General features: G+C 57.8%; 5 protein-coding genes across 5 annotated transcripts; 4 read left to right on the top strand and 1 right to left on the bottom strand.

Moving 5' to 3' along the window:
- The first annotated feature begins 118 nt into the window (after positions 1 to 118).
- Positions 119 to 2,181, top strand: GGS23DRAFT_576637 (DmpA/ArgJ-like protein). Its single transcript, XM_051516866.1, has 2 exons — positions 119 to 1,155; positions 1,215 to 2,181. Exons 1-2 carry the CDS (start codon positions 597 to 599, stop codon positions 1,865 to 1,867), a joined length of 1,212 nt encoding a protein of 403 aa, XP_051370115.1. The 5' UTR covers positions 119 to 596; the 3' UTR covers positions 1,868 to 2,181.
- Positions 2,182 to 2,492: 311 nt separating this feature from the next.
- On the top strand, positions 2,493 to 7,427 carry GGS23DRAFT_149411 (exocyst complex component Sec3-domain-containing protein). The gene is made up of 4 exons (XM_051511352.1): positions 2,493 to 2,919; positions 3,017 to 5,088; positions 5,146 to 6,269; positions 6,335 to 7,427. The coding sequence occupies exons 1-4, from the start codon at positions 2,793 to 2,795 to the stop codon at positions 7,257 to 7,259; spliced, it is 4,248 nt and encodes a 1,415-aa protein (XP_051370114.1). The 5' UTR covers positions 2,493 to 2,792; the 3' UTR covers positions 7,260 to 7,427.
- Positions 7,428 to 8,177: 750 nt separating this feature from the next.
- GGS23DRAFT_576634 (uncharacterized protein) lies at positions 8,178 to 10,073 on the top strand. Its single transcript, XM_051516865.1, has 2 exons — positions 8,178 to 8,920; positions 9,085 to 10,073. Exons 1-2 carry the CDS (start codon positions 8,475 to 8,477, stop codon positions 9,620 to 9,622), a joined length of 984 nt encoding a protein of 327 aa, XP_051370113.1. The 5' UTR covers positions 8,178 to 8,474; the 3' UTR covers positions 9,623 to 10,073.
- A 409-nt stretch (positions 10,074 to 10,482) lies between these two features.
- GGS23DRAFT_611942 (DUF1295-domain-containing protein) lies at positions 10,483 to 11,934 on the top strand (the record flags this gene model as incomplete). The annotated part of the gene is made up of 3 exons (XM_051520450.1): positions 10,483 to 10,819; positions 10,890 to 11,229; positions 11,303 to 11,934. The coding sequence occupies 3 exons, from the start codon at positions 10,483 to 10,485 to the stop codon at positions 11,595 to 11,597; spliced, it is 972 nt and encodes a 323-aa protein (XP_051370112.1). The 3' UTR covers positions 11,598 to 11,934.
- Positions 11,927 to 13,369, bottom strand: GGS23DRAFT_149344 (inositol phosphatase). Its single transcript, XM_051511351.1, has 3 exons — positions 13,128 to 13,369; positions 12,267 to 13,048; positions 11,927 to 12,188 (listed from the first exon to the last, which is right to left on the bottom strand). The coding sequence occupies exons 1-3, from the start codon at positions 13,250 to 13,252 to the stop codon at positions 12,058 to 12,060; spliced, it is 1,038 nt and encodes a 345-aa protein (XP_051370111.1). The 5' UTR covers positions 13,253 to 13,369; the 3' UTR covers positions 11,927 to 12,057.
- Between the last annotated feature and the right edge of the window lie 57 nt (positions 13,370 to 13,426).

The raw sequence follows: 13,426 nt of genomic DNA, 5'->3' as shown, positions 1-13,426 counted from the left end.
TAGTAGACCATCTCCGCAAACCCTCTCCCACATAGACACAACCATGTATCTAGACGAGACGCTTATTACTTGAGACGGCCGCTCGGCTCATCGATTCTCTCCCTAGCGAGTGCAGAGGTATTCGACTTGTTCAGCTTTCGGACTCGCCATTTACCTACCTCTCTAATTTCAATTTACCTCGGTCTCGCCGTGGTCTAGTCCTACCCAAGAGCCGGCTCTGCCTCCCCTCGCGACGATGTGCCGGCCATATACTAACAGAACCTACGTGCTCCCTATACAACAATCACCACCACCGACGATTCCGTGTCGCGACACCGTCGACCTTCTGGATTGAGCCGCCCCTCTCCAACAGATCCCCAATGGAAATGTGCGTAGCTGCACGAGCGTCGGCGTGAGTCAGCGGAGATCGGAGATGGCAACGCTGGCATGCGCAAATCCTTCGATATTGGGGGAAAAGTCCATAGAGACCGGGATAAACGTAAGCATATAGATAGGTATATAGATTTATAGCCCTGCGGTGTATATCCGTGTGAATAAAGGGGCGATTTCGATACATTTGAGTCCTCTTGGTATTTGAATTGGTTTTTTGAAGGATCATGTCGTCGGCCTCGAACACGATTGGCACCGAGGAATCGGCTCGGATGGGACTCCGGGACTTGTTGCCCACCTTGTATCTAGGCTCCTGGAAACCCGGTCCTCTGAACTCCCTGACAGACGTCCCGGGCGTCCTGGTCCACTCGCAAGAGATCTTTGCCAACAATGGCGCCGTGAACACGGGTGTGACCAGTATCCTGCCCTGCAGAGACTGGTTTTACAAGGCTTGCTACTCGGGCATATTCAGATTCAACGGTTCCGGCGAGATGACCGGCAGCCACTGGATCGAGGAGACGGGCCTCCTGCACTCGCCTATCGTCATCACCAACTCGTTCGCCGTCGGCGCGGCATACCAAGGGATCTACGAATACGCCCTGAAGCATTTAGGAACCACCAAGGGAAGCGTGGACTGGTTCTTGCTGCCCGTAGTGGCGGAAACCTTCGATGGATACCTAAACGATCTGACTCAATTTGCGGTCACGCCCCAACACATTGTCAGGGGTTTAGAAAACGTGTCGAGTAACCCCGTAAGAGAGGGCAATGTCGGAGGAGGGACTGGAAGTAAGCTATCTCCTGCGGTCCCTTCTAGCCGTCGGGACGTCCTAAAAGTGTCGCGGCAGTGATTTGTCATTATTTCAAGGGCGGAACTGGCAGCAGCAGCCGAGTCGTCGAGGGCCTCGACGTCAAAGGTGACCCTAAGACATACACGGTTGGCGTGCTGGTCCAGGCCAACTACGGCCGGCCACACCATTTTCGCATTGCCGGGGTACCGGTGGGCAGGATCCTGGCTGAAGAAGCTGAGGAGGCTGCCAAGAGCAACCCGGCCATAAAGATGGCTCGAGAAGAACTCGAAAGGGAAAGGGACAGGAAAGACGGGAGCATCATTGTCATCATCGCGACAGACGCACCTCTGCATCCTATTCAGCTCCAGCGGCTCGCTAAGCGAGCGACGGTAGGCTTATCCAGGGTTGGTGGTTATGGGCATAATCCTTCAGGAGACATCTTCCTCGCTTTCTCGACCGGCAACGCGATCCCCGTCCAATCGATATCGATGGAACGACGGGCCGTCGACCCTTACAAGCCCACGCCCGTCGCAGTAGACATCGTCGACGATTCCTCGATCAATGGCCTCTTCGAGGCGGCTGCCGACGCCACGGAGGAGTCCATATACAATGCTCTCTGCATGGCGGAAACTATGGTCGGGAACGGAGGGCGCCGGATCGAGGCGCTTCCTCTGGGAAGGGTGAGAGCCATCATGGAGCGATGGCGCTGATCACGGGGGGGGAGGTAGTCTTCGCCGACGCACACGCCGAACTACGGCCTCCCGCTTGAGAATTAATACGCGAGCTTACGGCAACTTAAAAATCGAGGTATTATGCAATATGTATGGCATGATATTTGGGAGACCTCAATCGTCACCATCTTCTCCTCACCTCACTGCATTTCCTAGGGAAGCGCCACGGGAGAAGAGTTTCTGCTTTTTCTTTGGTTGAATTCTTCGGGCACGGTATCTCCTACTGGAGGACGTGAGAGGAAATTAGAAAAGAAATAGAGGGAGAAATAGAAGCCAGATGCAAGAAGAGGGGTAAAAGGTCAATAGGTAGGCAGGTAGGGAGGGCCGCGGAGCCTACGTGATCTGGCTAGACTCGGGGAAAGAAAAGGTGAGCATGGTTTAGAGACCACTCGTGGCAGCATCATCGATCATCGATCTCGTGGGGTTTGTGTACCTGACTGCATGTGAGTTTTTCTGACGTACCTAAGTGTGGCGGCCAGCCTTGACTCGAGACGCGTGGCTGGGCCTGGCGTAAGGATGTGCCTATCACGTGTAGGTGTGGCGCCTCCACAGCGAATACAAGGGGATTGGCGTCCTCGAGGAAGAGTACATCGGTACCTGCAATGCTTTGGCCTCAAATCTCCTTGAGACACGAATTGAATCTGTCTGCGTAATACCTACACTACCTAAGCGTTCCATATCCAATCCCTACTCCTCGCACGCGTCTAGCTGTCTTCGTCCTCACTCTCACTCGGCTGGTCCCTGAACCCCATCTCGATACGGAACCGATCTTACTCGTCAGGATCTCTCGCGTCGTCGCCCGCCGCACTCTCTAGCCCGGAAAAAGATGTCCCCTGAACCTCCGCAGATCGCGCTCGACCAGCAACATTCATGAGTTCACCATAGGATATCGGCCCTGTTTGCAATGGATCACCCACGCCAGAATGGAGGAAACGGCTTCAGCCGGGAGACGAGCAGGGCGGAGAGGTTCGAGGAGGAGAAGAGACGCATCGTCGAGAGCTGCTTCAACAAGAAGGATGTTGACGGGTCAAGTAAGAGGGCATCCCCACCCTTCTCTCTCTGCCTCCTCGTTCGTATTTTTCTGTCCTGCTGGGAATTGACACGGATCGTGGTCCCCTCTCCGTATAGTACTCGAGACGTATATCACCCATATTAGAATAACCGAATATGCTTCGCACCCGTCCTCCCCTCCACCCCCCGATGCGCGGCTCCAATCCGAGAAACCTCGCGTCATCATCGTGGCTGTCCGAAAGTCAGGTCGAGTGCGCATGCACAAATCCAAGGAAAATGCGAACGGGACCTTCTCCATCGGCAAGACCTGGGATCTGAACGATATGACCGTCATCGAGTCTTTCACTGCCGCCACCGTCGATCTGCAGAAGCGGGAATGGGCCGGCGAGACTGGGTTCGTCGTCAATCTCGGGAAGCCGTACTACTGGCAGGCCCAGGGTGACAAGGAGAAGAAGTTCTTCATCGCGAGTCTCATCAAGATCTACGGAAAATATACGGGCGGGAACGTCCCGGAGCTGAGGGGTTTCGACCCTCGAGAGCTAGAACAAGTGCTGGGCTCACGACGACCGCCGCCCTCTAGCCAACCCGGTCCCTCCGATTCCACTTCCTCCTTGCGATCTAGCCCGGCGCCCCCTCCTCGATCTACTGCGACACCCCCGAGAATAGACCCAAAACCTTATCGGCCTGATCCTGTTCCATCCTACTCTAAACCTACACCTGCGCACAGCAATCCTAACCTTGCGGCGGCCGCCGGCGGGATCCTTGCCCATCGCCCTAGCCAATCTCCTACCTCGCCCGCGCGTAACTTAGCACCTCCAAACGGAACCTCGTCACCGGGCCCTGGCTCGGACTCTATCCGCGCAGGCAATCAAGCTGCCGCGTTGCGCAGACTGGCCGGGAACAACCGGAGTCAAGACTCGGTAGCCGGTTCGGTCGCCACAACCAAAAGCAGCGATGATGGGGCGAGTCTACCCCCACGGTCGAGGGGAGGCGTGGCAGGACCTGGCGCGCTTGGTCGGTTTGGCGATCCTTTGGAACCGCCTTCACAAGTGGAACTACCTGATAGAAAGCGACCCCCGATGGATCCGACTAGGCTCAAGGAACCTATGGACAATGATCTCGTGCCTGCGCCGCTGATGAGCCAAGCTGCCCGGAGAGAACCGCCGCCGCGAAGCACCGAGCGGATGTCACCTCGGAAGAATTCTTTTGTGAAGCGTCCGGATCTCGGCTCCCCGGTAACGAGATTAGCAGCGAAACTGGAGCCAGCTGCGGATATATCTCGGAGCCCGATACGCGAGTACAACGATGCACCCCCTACACTGCCCGTTCCGGCCATCCTGGCCGTCCCGTCCGCTCCTGTCCCTCAACCCTCTCCGACCACGCCTACCCCCACTACCGCCCTCGCTGCTCCCGTCACCCCTGCCACGCCTCCCGCCGAAAGCCCTGTCGCCGAGTCACCGGCAGGGGAAGAAGAAAGTCGGCCCGGCTTAGGGCCCATGATTAAATCGAAGAAGTCCCACCGTGACCTAGCCGGATCATTATGGAAAGCCGCGTCCGCCGCAGCTGCCTTTAAACCTCGGCCTGGCGGGGCCGGAGAGCGGTTAAGAGAGGCGGCGCAGAATAAGAGTAGTTCTAACGGTGCTGATGGCATAACAAGTGTCTTTACAGCGCCTCGTCGGCCAGAACCTATTCCAGAGATTCCGAAAGATGCTGACCTTGAGAGGAAGTCCGCAGATAAAGGGGCTAGTGTTCCCGAGGTCAAGGTCACGCTACCTAGCTCTAGCCGTCCTAGTAGCCTAAAAGCTTCCGCCAAAGAAAACCAGAGGAAGAGCCAAGATATCACCCGACTAGATGATACCACTCGACGCTTGATTACGACGGGTAACGACGTAAAGTATTTGACCACGTTAGGTGTCGATACCACTGTCTTAGCCAACAAAACAACCGAATTCACCAGGTGGCTAGATCATTTTGGATGGGTGCCTGGGGAGCAGATGCGGAGTTGTAACTTCGAAGAGATGAAGCTTGACCTCGATCGAGAGCTCAACAAGGCCCAGGCCGGAGGCTGGATTGTACGGTTTCAAGAAGAAGACGACCGAGTCGAGGCAATTAAAAAGGGCCTCGATGTTGCCATCGCCGAATGCGATGAACTCGACAACTTACTCACCCTATATAGCGTAGAACTATCTGTGAGTTACATATCCAAAGCCTTCTGTTTTCCTCGTACGTCACTGACTGTCGTCTAGACTTTATCAGACGATATCGCGTACATCGAAGCGCAAGGGCAGGGTTTGCAAGTGCAGGCCTCAAATCAAAAGCTTCTTAGGAAAGAGTTGGAATCGCTGCTTGACACCTGCGCCATCACCTCCGACGACCTACAAGCCTTGTCGGCCGCCCCTCTCGAATCCGTCTCGAGCCTCGAAGACGTCGAGGCGGCGCTTGTTACCCTGTACAAGGCGATGTTGAAGATTGATTCGTCGGTGTCCGGGTCTGAACTCCGAAAGAGCGAAGATGTAAACTCAAGCAGCCAACCCTCGAGTCTAAATACCGACTACGGCAAGATGCGCATCGTGCAAGAGAAAAAGGAGATGTACCGCTCCGAGAGCGCGGCATTCCTACAGAGATTCGGTACCTTCATGTCTGGACAATTTGACAAAGCGTGCCAAGAAATCAAAGCTGCCGTAGAAGGGGCACTATCGAAGAGGGTCGACGCGGCGCATCACGACGTCGGTCGCAATTTGCTTTGGTGTTACAGCCCTCTCATTCTCTACGCCAGGGAGGTCGACGTCGAGGGCTGGAACCGTTGTATGCAGGCGTACCAGGAGAAGAACTTGCCTCTCTATAAATTTAGATCCAAGGACATTATCGATTCGTGGAAACGGAACGCTAGGAAGCCTAGCGGCGACGAAGCAGAGCTGCTCTTCAGCACTGAATTGGAGAAGCAGCAGGAGGGGACAATGGCAACCGCCAAGAAACTCACCGTGAAGCGAAGCCAGACGCTAGCTAGAAGTTTACGGAGTCCTCTCGGTGACGGTAGTAGGACTAACTTGGACAAGGTCTCGGACCATCGCAATCTCCCCTATGAGGTGTTCGCGGGCATGATGGATGATCTCGTACCCCTCGTGGAGATTGAGCAGAATTTCATCGTCGATTTCTTCCACGCTACAACCCTAGAGACTGCCGACTTTCCCGACCTCGTGGCCGCGACGAAACCGCGAGATCGACGGGGCGGCGACCTGAGACGACACAGGCTCATGGAACCCGATCGGGAGTTGGCCCGGAGAGTCACCCGAGCTATGGAGGCCATATTCTCATTTTTGGAGCAGGATCTACAGGCCACAATCGACTGGGTTTTATCGCAGGATCCCTTGTGAGTAATACCGGACGGGTTGTTCGTTCCGAGCGACAATGGCTCTCTAGCTGACACATCGATAGGCAAGGGATTGGCGTACTTTCTGTGCTCGAGCGCAAGCAGTTGGAGATGACACAATCGAATCAAGACTTTCTGAACAACGTCTTGCAGAAACTCCATAGCAATCTCGAATCCCGATTCTCTAAGTTCGTCGAAGGGCAAATACGTGCAATCGAGGAAACAAAAGTTAAGATTAAGAAACGCAAAGGTGTCATCTCCTTCATGCGAGTCTTCCCACACTTCTCCACTGCGGTAGAGAACATGCTTTCGACGGCCGACATGAATTCCTCGGTGAGAAGGACGGTGGATCGAGAATATGACCGTATCATCAAGACCATGTTCGACTCGCTAAAGGTCATCGCGCGCGAAAACCCCGCCACGCTCACTAATAGCGGCGCCGACCCGGAAGACAAGGAAGCGCTGAATTACCACATCCTACTAATCGAGAACATGAACCATTTCTACGAGGAGTTAGACACTCACGGTCTAGAAATCCTCGAGGATTGGAAGGAGGCCGCGGCGTCCGAAATGACGGAGCACATGAGCCTTTACCTCAATGCGGTTATGCGCCGGCCATTGGGCAAGCTACTCGAATACCTTGAGAATATCGAGACGCAGCTTGTGTCAGGGAAGAGCCCCACGACGGTAGCCGCACAGCCAAGCAACGCCAAGGCCACCTTCAACAAGATCCTCAGCGGCTACGACGGGCGCGAGGTGCGCAAAGGAGTTGAAGCACTGCGAAAACGAGTGGAAAAGCACTTTGGCGACGCCGACGACCCGAGTTTAAGCCGCGGCCTCGTCACCCGCGTTCTCCAAGAATGCGAGAAGTTCTACGGAGAAGTTGAAGTCCGGGTCTCGACGGTGACAACCACGGTGTATAGCGGAGACGTGCTATTCGAGTGGCCGCGTGCGGACGTGAAGAGCGCCTTCTCTAACACCGGTCGGTAGGTCGGGCCAAGTGATCGGAAGCATGCGTCTCTCGGACGAAGGTCGACGGGGAGTGTGCGGTCTCGTATCATAGGGGTGGACATACGAGACACGGTAGAAGCTCAGGATACAGTGCATAAGTCGTGATAACTGTACATGATCACTAGGCTTTCGGCGTCAAGGTTTTCCAATTTAGCAGATTTCCCGGCATGCCCAGGTAGTAGATATAATGGTAGACGAATCACTCCCCCAGATGGGAGAAGAACCCCGGACTCAACAGACGAGGCGCCCATGTGTGTACGTACGACTTATGCACGCAGCAATGTGATGAACAACACGCCTCCACTGTAACCCGCTATGCAGTTCGATCATAGACTGAGATCGCAATTGGCCCCAACGGATCCGACGGTAGGACGATCTCTACACGTATTTGTTGGCGATCACGACGTGGGGAAGCATCGAGGGAGAGTCGAGAGGGTAGGGATGAGTGGGCATCCGCAGTTTGCTCGAGACCGGCAGATAGGAGTAGGTATATGAGTATCTAATTGGAGTAAGTGCCCCTGGTCACCGCGTTGGGAACGCTCCTTTTTGTTGCTAAGGATCAGGACTAGTCTTATTAGGAAGGGCGTTCGGATCACCAGACCACCGGCAGTATTCTTCCCAAAAGCTGGGGATTGGGACAGAGCCTGATATTAGCTCGTCCGAGCTTCACGGGGTCGGACCGTTCGTCACTGCGTTGGGTTACTCACGATGGGATAACCCGGTCCTACGGCGGGTTGGTATTTGACATTCCTGTCCCGTTTCCTCCCCACTGGACAAGTCAAGATAAAAGCTGCTCTCGGACTATAAGGTCTATCCTACCTTCACCAGGTTACTATAGCCAATACAGCTAACCAAATATCATATCACCTAGTAGTTAGTAGTATAATCATACTGAGAGGGACTCTTTGGCATAACTATAAACACCAGTAGTAGGCCCATTGCAACGACGTATACACGAGGACCGAGCGGAGTGGCTCAGGAAACCAGGGTAAACCATGGTAGAGTTGAGGTGTCACGTAGGATGCTATATAAGAGCTCTCTGTCGCCGAGTAGGAGGCGCAGGCTGCATGTTTCCACAGCGGTGCCAAGGAACCTTCGTAACTCGTATTAGATTGCCCGTTTCCCATCCGATCGACACGACGACCATTACCCCTCCATATTTCGAAATATTCTGCTCCGAAGCAGCCATCGACAATGAAGCTCCTCATCCAGAGCGCAGCTAGCCTCTCCCGCAGACCCGGGTGCCTTCTCCATCATCGCGCGGGGCGACCTCGGGTGGAGTTTGGTAGCAAACCAGCCCAGCACCTCGGTGCGGGTACCCCGCTCCAGCATAATAGCAGCTACTCGTCCGCCGCCGCGCAGGCGGGCGAAGAGAAGCCGACCGGGCAGAAGCGCAGCGTCATCGTGACGGGAGCGTCGCGCGGGATCGGCCGGGCGGTCGCCGTGCGGCTCGCCAGGGACGGGTACGACGTGTGCGTCAACGACATCCCGGCGCAGGCGGCGGCGTGCGAGGAGGTGGCGGCGGAGATCCGCAGCCTCGGCCGCCAAGCGCACGTCGGCATCGCGGACGTGTCGAGCCGCGACCAGGTGCGGGAGCTGGTGCAGTCGAGCGTCCAGAACCTGGGCCCGCTGAGCACGATGTGAGTCCTCTGTGCCAGCTTTCCTCCGCCTCCCTCTGCTTCTAGCGCGCGGTCCCGTTCTCGCGTCGTATGCCTGCCTGCCCCCTTCGCGTCCCCTGCTAGCGCCCTCCTCCCATCCCTTCCGTACGCCAAGGCCCGGCTGACCGAACGCGGCGACGGGGCAGGATCGCCAACGCGGGGATCCTGCAGGTGAAGCCGCTGCTGGAGCTGACGGAGGCGGACTTCGCGCGGGTGTTCGCGGTGAACGTGTACGGGGTGCACAACTGCTTCGCGGAGGCGGGGGCGCAGATGATCCGGCAGGGCGACCGCGGGCCGGCGCGGCCGGGCAAGCTGCTGGCGGCGTCGTCGATCGCCGGGTTCCGCCCGTTCGCGCTGCTGCCGCACTACTGCGTCAGCAAGTGGGCGGTGCGCGGCCTGACGCAGGCGTACGCGGCCGAGCTCGGCCCGCACCACATCACGGCCAACTCGTACGCGCCCGGCATCATCAGCACCCCGATGTGGGAGCAGATCGACGCCGGGATCTCGCGCCGCCTCGGCAGCACCCCCGGCGACGCTATGGCCGGCGAGGTCCGCGGGACCGCTCTCCGCCGCGCCGGCGCCCCCGACGACGTCGTCGGCCTCGTCAGCTTCCTCGCCAGCCCCGCCAGCGACTTCATCACCGGCCAGACGCAGATCGTCGACGGCGGCATCGTCTTCACCTAGGCGGCGTGGCTGAGGTGTGAGGGTGTGAGGGGGGGGACGGAGATGAGGTTGATGCTTTGTATACGCGAAGACGGTTGTCCTTGATTCTTCAGGGAGCATGGGGAGTGCTAAATAACCCGTCACAGAGATTCCCGCGCTTGGGGGGCATGTTCGTGACTCCGCCCCGACTTTGCGAAATGAGCTGCTTTGCTCTCTGGTAAGAAGTGTCTCCCATCTGTTGATAGTACACGACGAAATGAAGTTAAAACGTAAAAAAATAAATTTGGATGGATACTAGGAGGTTCGTAAAGCTCAGTGATATCTACATAATAGCAGCTCAAAATATATCGCAAGCCACACGTCTGCATCTCGCCGCAACGTGTCTATATGACACGCGACTCGTGGTATGACAGGCGTGGGGTTTCCCGTCTCGGATTCACAGCCCATTACTACCTACGTCGAGCGATTCTCCATGTATCTCTATTATTGTCTCGCAGATCGGCGATCATCACCGCATTCCCTTTTGTTCTCTCCCACTAAATACGTCACGACTCGCTCTCAGTATCGAAATAGGCCCAATTGCGCGGGACGGTACGGCTCCACAGCAGAGAAGGTGGGAAATAAGACGGAGCGCTTCTGTCGTAGTAAAACCACTCTTCGCGCACCGTGCTGGAGAGGCGAGAGGAACCGGTGTCAGCTCCGCGTAGTTCTCCTCCCCAACAGCGCAATCCTGCACGGCGTCGATCCCACCTCGGGTACACTGGTTATTTTCACACCGTCACCCCTACCATTCTCCTCCTAGAGTAGGTACACAAGACGTCTTGTCCGTACCACACACGGACTCCATCTCACCCCTCGAACCCCCGTGCTCCGCCGCCGCGATGGCCACCACGACGTCCCTCCTCCACAAGCTGCTGCGCCTGACCAATTTCCGGTCGCCGCTGCTCCGCGCGGTCGTGCCCGGCGTCGGCGCCGCCTTCGCGCTGCAGGCCGCCGTGGGCCTGCCCTCGGTGCTCGCGCGGTCCGAGCGCTTCTTCGACGCCTCCGGCTCCGCGACCTTCTTCGCCGTGACGCTCCTCAGCCTGTACCTGCCGGGCCTGCGCGCGCGCGCCGCCGCCGCCGCCGCCGCCTCGCCGCAGCCCTTGCTCAGCATCCTGGCCGCCCCGCACTGGCGCCAGATCGCGCTCAGCGCCGCCGTCGCCGCCTGGTCCGTCCGCTGTGCGTCCCCCCCCCCTCGCTAGCCTGCCCGCTCGCTCGCTCGCTCACTCACCTAGTCGCTTGTCTCCAGTGGGCGCCTACCTCTTCGCGCGCGTGCTCGCGGACGGCAGCGACTCGCGCTTCGACGGGCTGCGCGACGCGCCCGCGCGCTTCGCCGGCGTCTGGCTCGCCCAGGCCGTCTGGGTGTCGGTGTGCCTGGGGCCCGTGCTGCTGGCGAACGGGGTGCCGGCGGCCGCGGCGGCCGCGACGCCCCCCGCCGCCGCCGCCGCGTACGGCCTCGGCCTGGCCGTCTTCGCCGGCGGCTTCGCGCTCGAGGTCGCCGCCGACGCCCAGAAGAGCCGCTGGCGCCGCCGCGCCCGCGACAAGCGCCACGACCGCCCGTTCCTCGCCGAGGGCCTGTGGAGCCGGAGGTGTGTCTGCCCCTCCCCGCCACCCGCTTCTTCCCTCGCTAACCACCCCCCCCCCCCTCCCCCTCCCCCGCAGCCGGTACCCCAACTACTTCGGCGAGTGCGCCCTCTGGACCGGCGTCGCCGTCGCCGCCGCGAGCCTGCTCGTCCCGCGCCCCGCGCAGCTCGGCCTCGGACTCACCGCGCCCGTCGCCGGCCGCGTCGCCGTCCTCGCCGCCGCCGCCGCCTCCCCGGCCTTCGTCGCCTTCCTGCTGCTGCGCGTCAGCGGCGTCCCGCTCAGCGAGCGCAAGTACGACGCGCGCTACGGCCACCGCGACGACTACCGCGCCTGGAAGCAGAGCACGCCTAAGTTTTTTCCTAAGCTGTTCTAGCTGTGTTTGTTGCGTGACTTGGGGGAACTCGCGGTGAGGGCGCTGAATATGGAGCGGGTGGTGAACGGACAGGCAGGTGGTTTCTCTACAGGAGAGGTAGGAGGGCGAGGAGGTCTTGCGTGGGGAGGAATAAGATGATATGGGACACGCGTGCGACAGAAGGGTAAGGGAACGGAGATGTAAATCGTTGTATGGCATTTGCCGCGTGTGCAGCAGATCTGGCAGCCCATGTTTGTCCCAGTCCGGTCTGGCCTGAATATCGGATTAGGAGCGATGACGGCTCCTTGAATGATAGTGATTGCGCATGTATCGCTTCTTATAATGCATTTATTCAACCCTCTGTTGCTCCCGGTCCTATGCCTTTTGGGGGTTTCAGCGCTAAAGTACACATGAATTTCGAGCCACTTCGCTTTATGTATAGATATACGGCGTGTCCCATCTCCCTCTCCCTCCCAAGAAATCACTTATAGAATGCCTTAACCTTTTCGACCTCGTCGTAACTGCCCAAGAAAATTCCGGACCGGTCGTGGATGTGCTCGGGTACGACCTCGAGCATCCGATTCATTTTACCATCTACGGCTTGGCCACCAGCTAAGAGGTAGAAGAAATGGATGTCAGTTTCACATCTTCGTCGAAAAGAGAAAAAAAAATGGGGTGACGGTATCTTACCATTCTCGAAAACCATGGCCATCGGCGCGCACTCATACAGGATTCGCAGCTTGCCTTTGGGGCTCTTCTTGTCCGCCGGATAGGCGAAGATACCCCCATACAACAGCGTTCGATAGGCATCGGCGACCATACTACCGATGTATCTCGCACTGTACGGCTTGCCGTTGTCTTGCGGGTACTTCAGGGAGTTGAAGTACTCCTTCGTGCTCTCGTCCCAGTACAACGAGTTGCCCTCGTTGACGGAGTAGATGGCTCGCTTTTTCGGGATTCGCATGTTCGGGTGGGTTAGGATGAACTCGCCAAACGAGTTGTCGAGCGTGAACCCGTTGACGGTACCGCCTTTCATCGTAATAACGAGCTGTGCCGAGGCGCCGTACATGGTGAATCCGGCAGCGAGAAGCTCGGAGCCGGGCTTCAAGATGTCTTCTTTCCTGCCGGTCGAGTCCTCGGCGAGCTTGTGTATACCGAAGATCGTTCCGACCGACACACCCGCATCCAAATTGGAACTGCCGTCGATAGGGTCGCAGGCCACGGCATACCGAGCTCCGGTCTGGTCCTTGAAATATATGACTTCCTCCTCCTCTTCCGAGACCAGCAGCGAGCACTTCCCCGACGACCGCATGGCAGCGATGAATATGTCATTGCCGATGACGTCGAGCTTCTTCTGGTCGTCGCCCGTCGCATTGGCTTGGCCGGCAAGTCCAGTGAGGTTTACGAGGGTGGCTCGGCGGATGTAGTATGAGATGGCCTTGAAGGAGAATTGAAGGGCGTGGCATAGTAAGCTGTGGGCGTGCGCACGCGTGTGGTTAGTTACCGTTCGCAGTATGCCTACAAGCCCGGAGAGGGGCCAGAAGAACCTACGTAAAGTCTCCGGTCGCCTCCTTGTGCTTTGTTTGTTCTTCCGTGAGGAAACGGGTCAAGGTGACAATATCGGTGTTCACAGTGGCCGACTCGGCCGGAGGCACATTGTTTCCATTGCTCGCCATTATTTCTGGTAGGTCTACACGATAGCTAGAGGAAGAGGAATGGGGGATTGCGCGTGGGAGGTGCAAGAGTTGGCCGACGGGGAACGCGGAGCGAGACGAAGTTGAGGAAGAGGAGGGGGCGGCGATGTTACGGGCAAAGGGAGGAGAGAGAAGGAGAAGAGGAAGGGAGAGACA

The sequence above is a fragment of the Durotheca rogersii genome (assembly GCF_024521655.1).
Source record: "Durotheca rogersii strain YMJ 92031201 chromosome Unknown GGS23scaffold_18, whole genome shotgun sequence".
Classification (NCBI taxonomy): domain Eukaryota; kingdom Fungi; phylum Ascomycota; class Sordariomycetes; order Xylariales; family Xylariaceae; genus Durotheca; species Durotheca rogersii.
The sequence above is the reverse complement of the archived record's forward strand: the minus strand, read 5'-3'. Positions and strand labels throughout refer to the sequence as shown.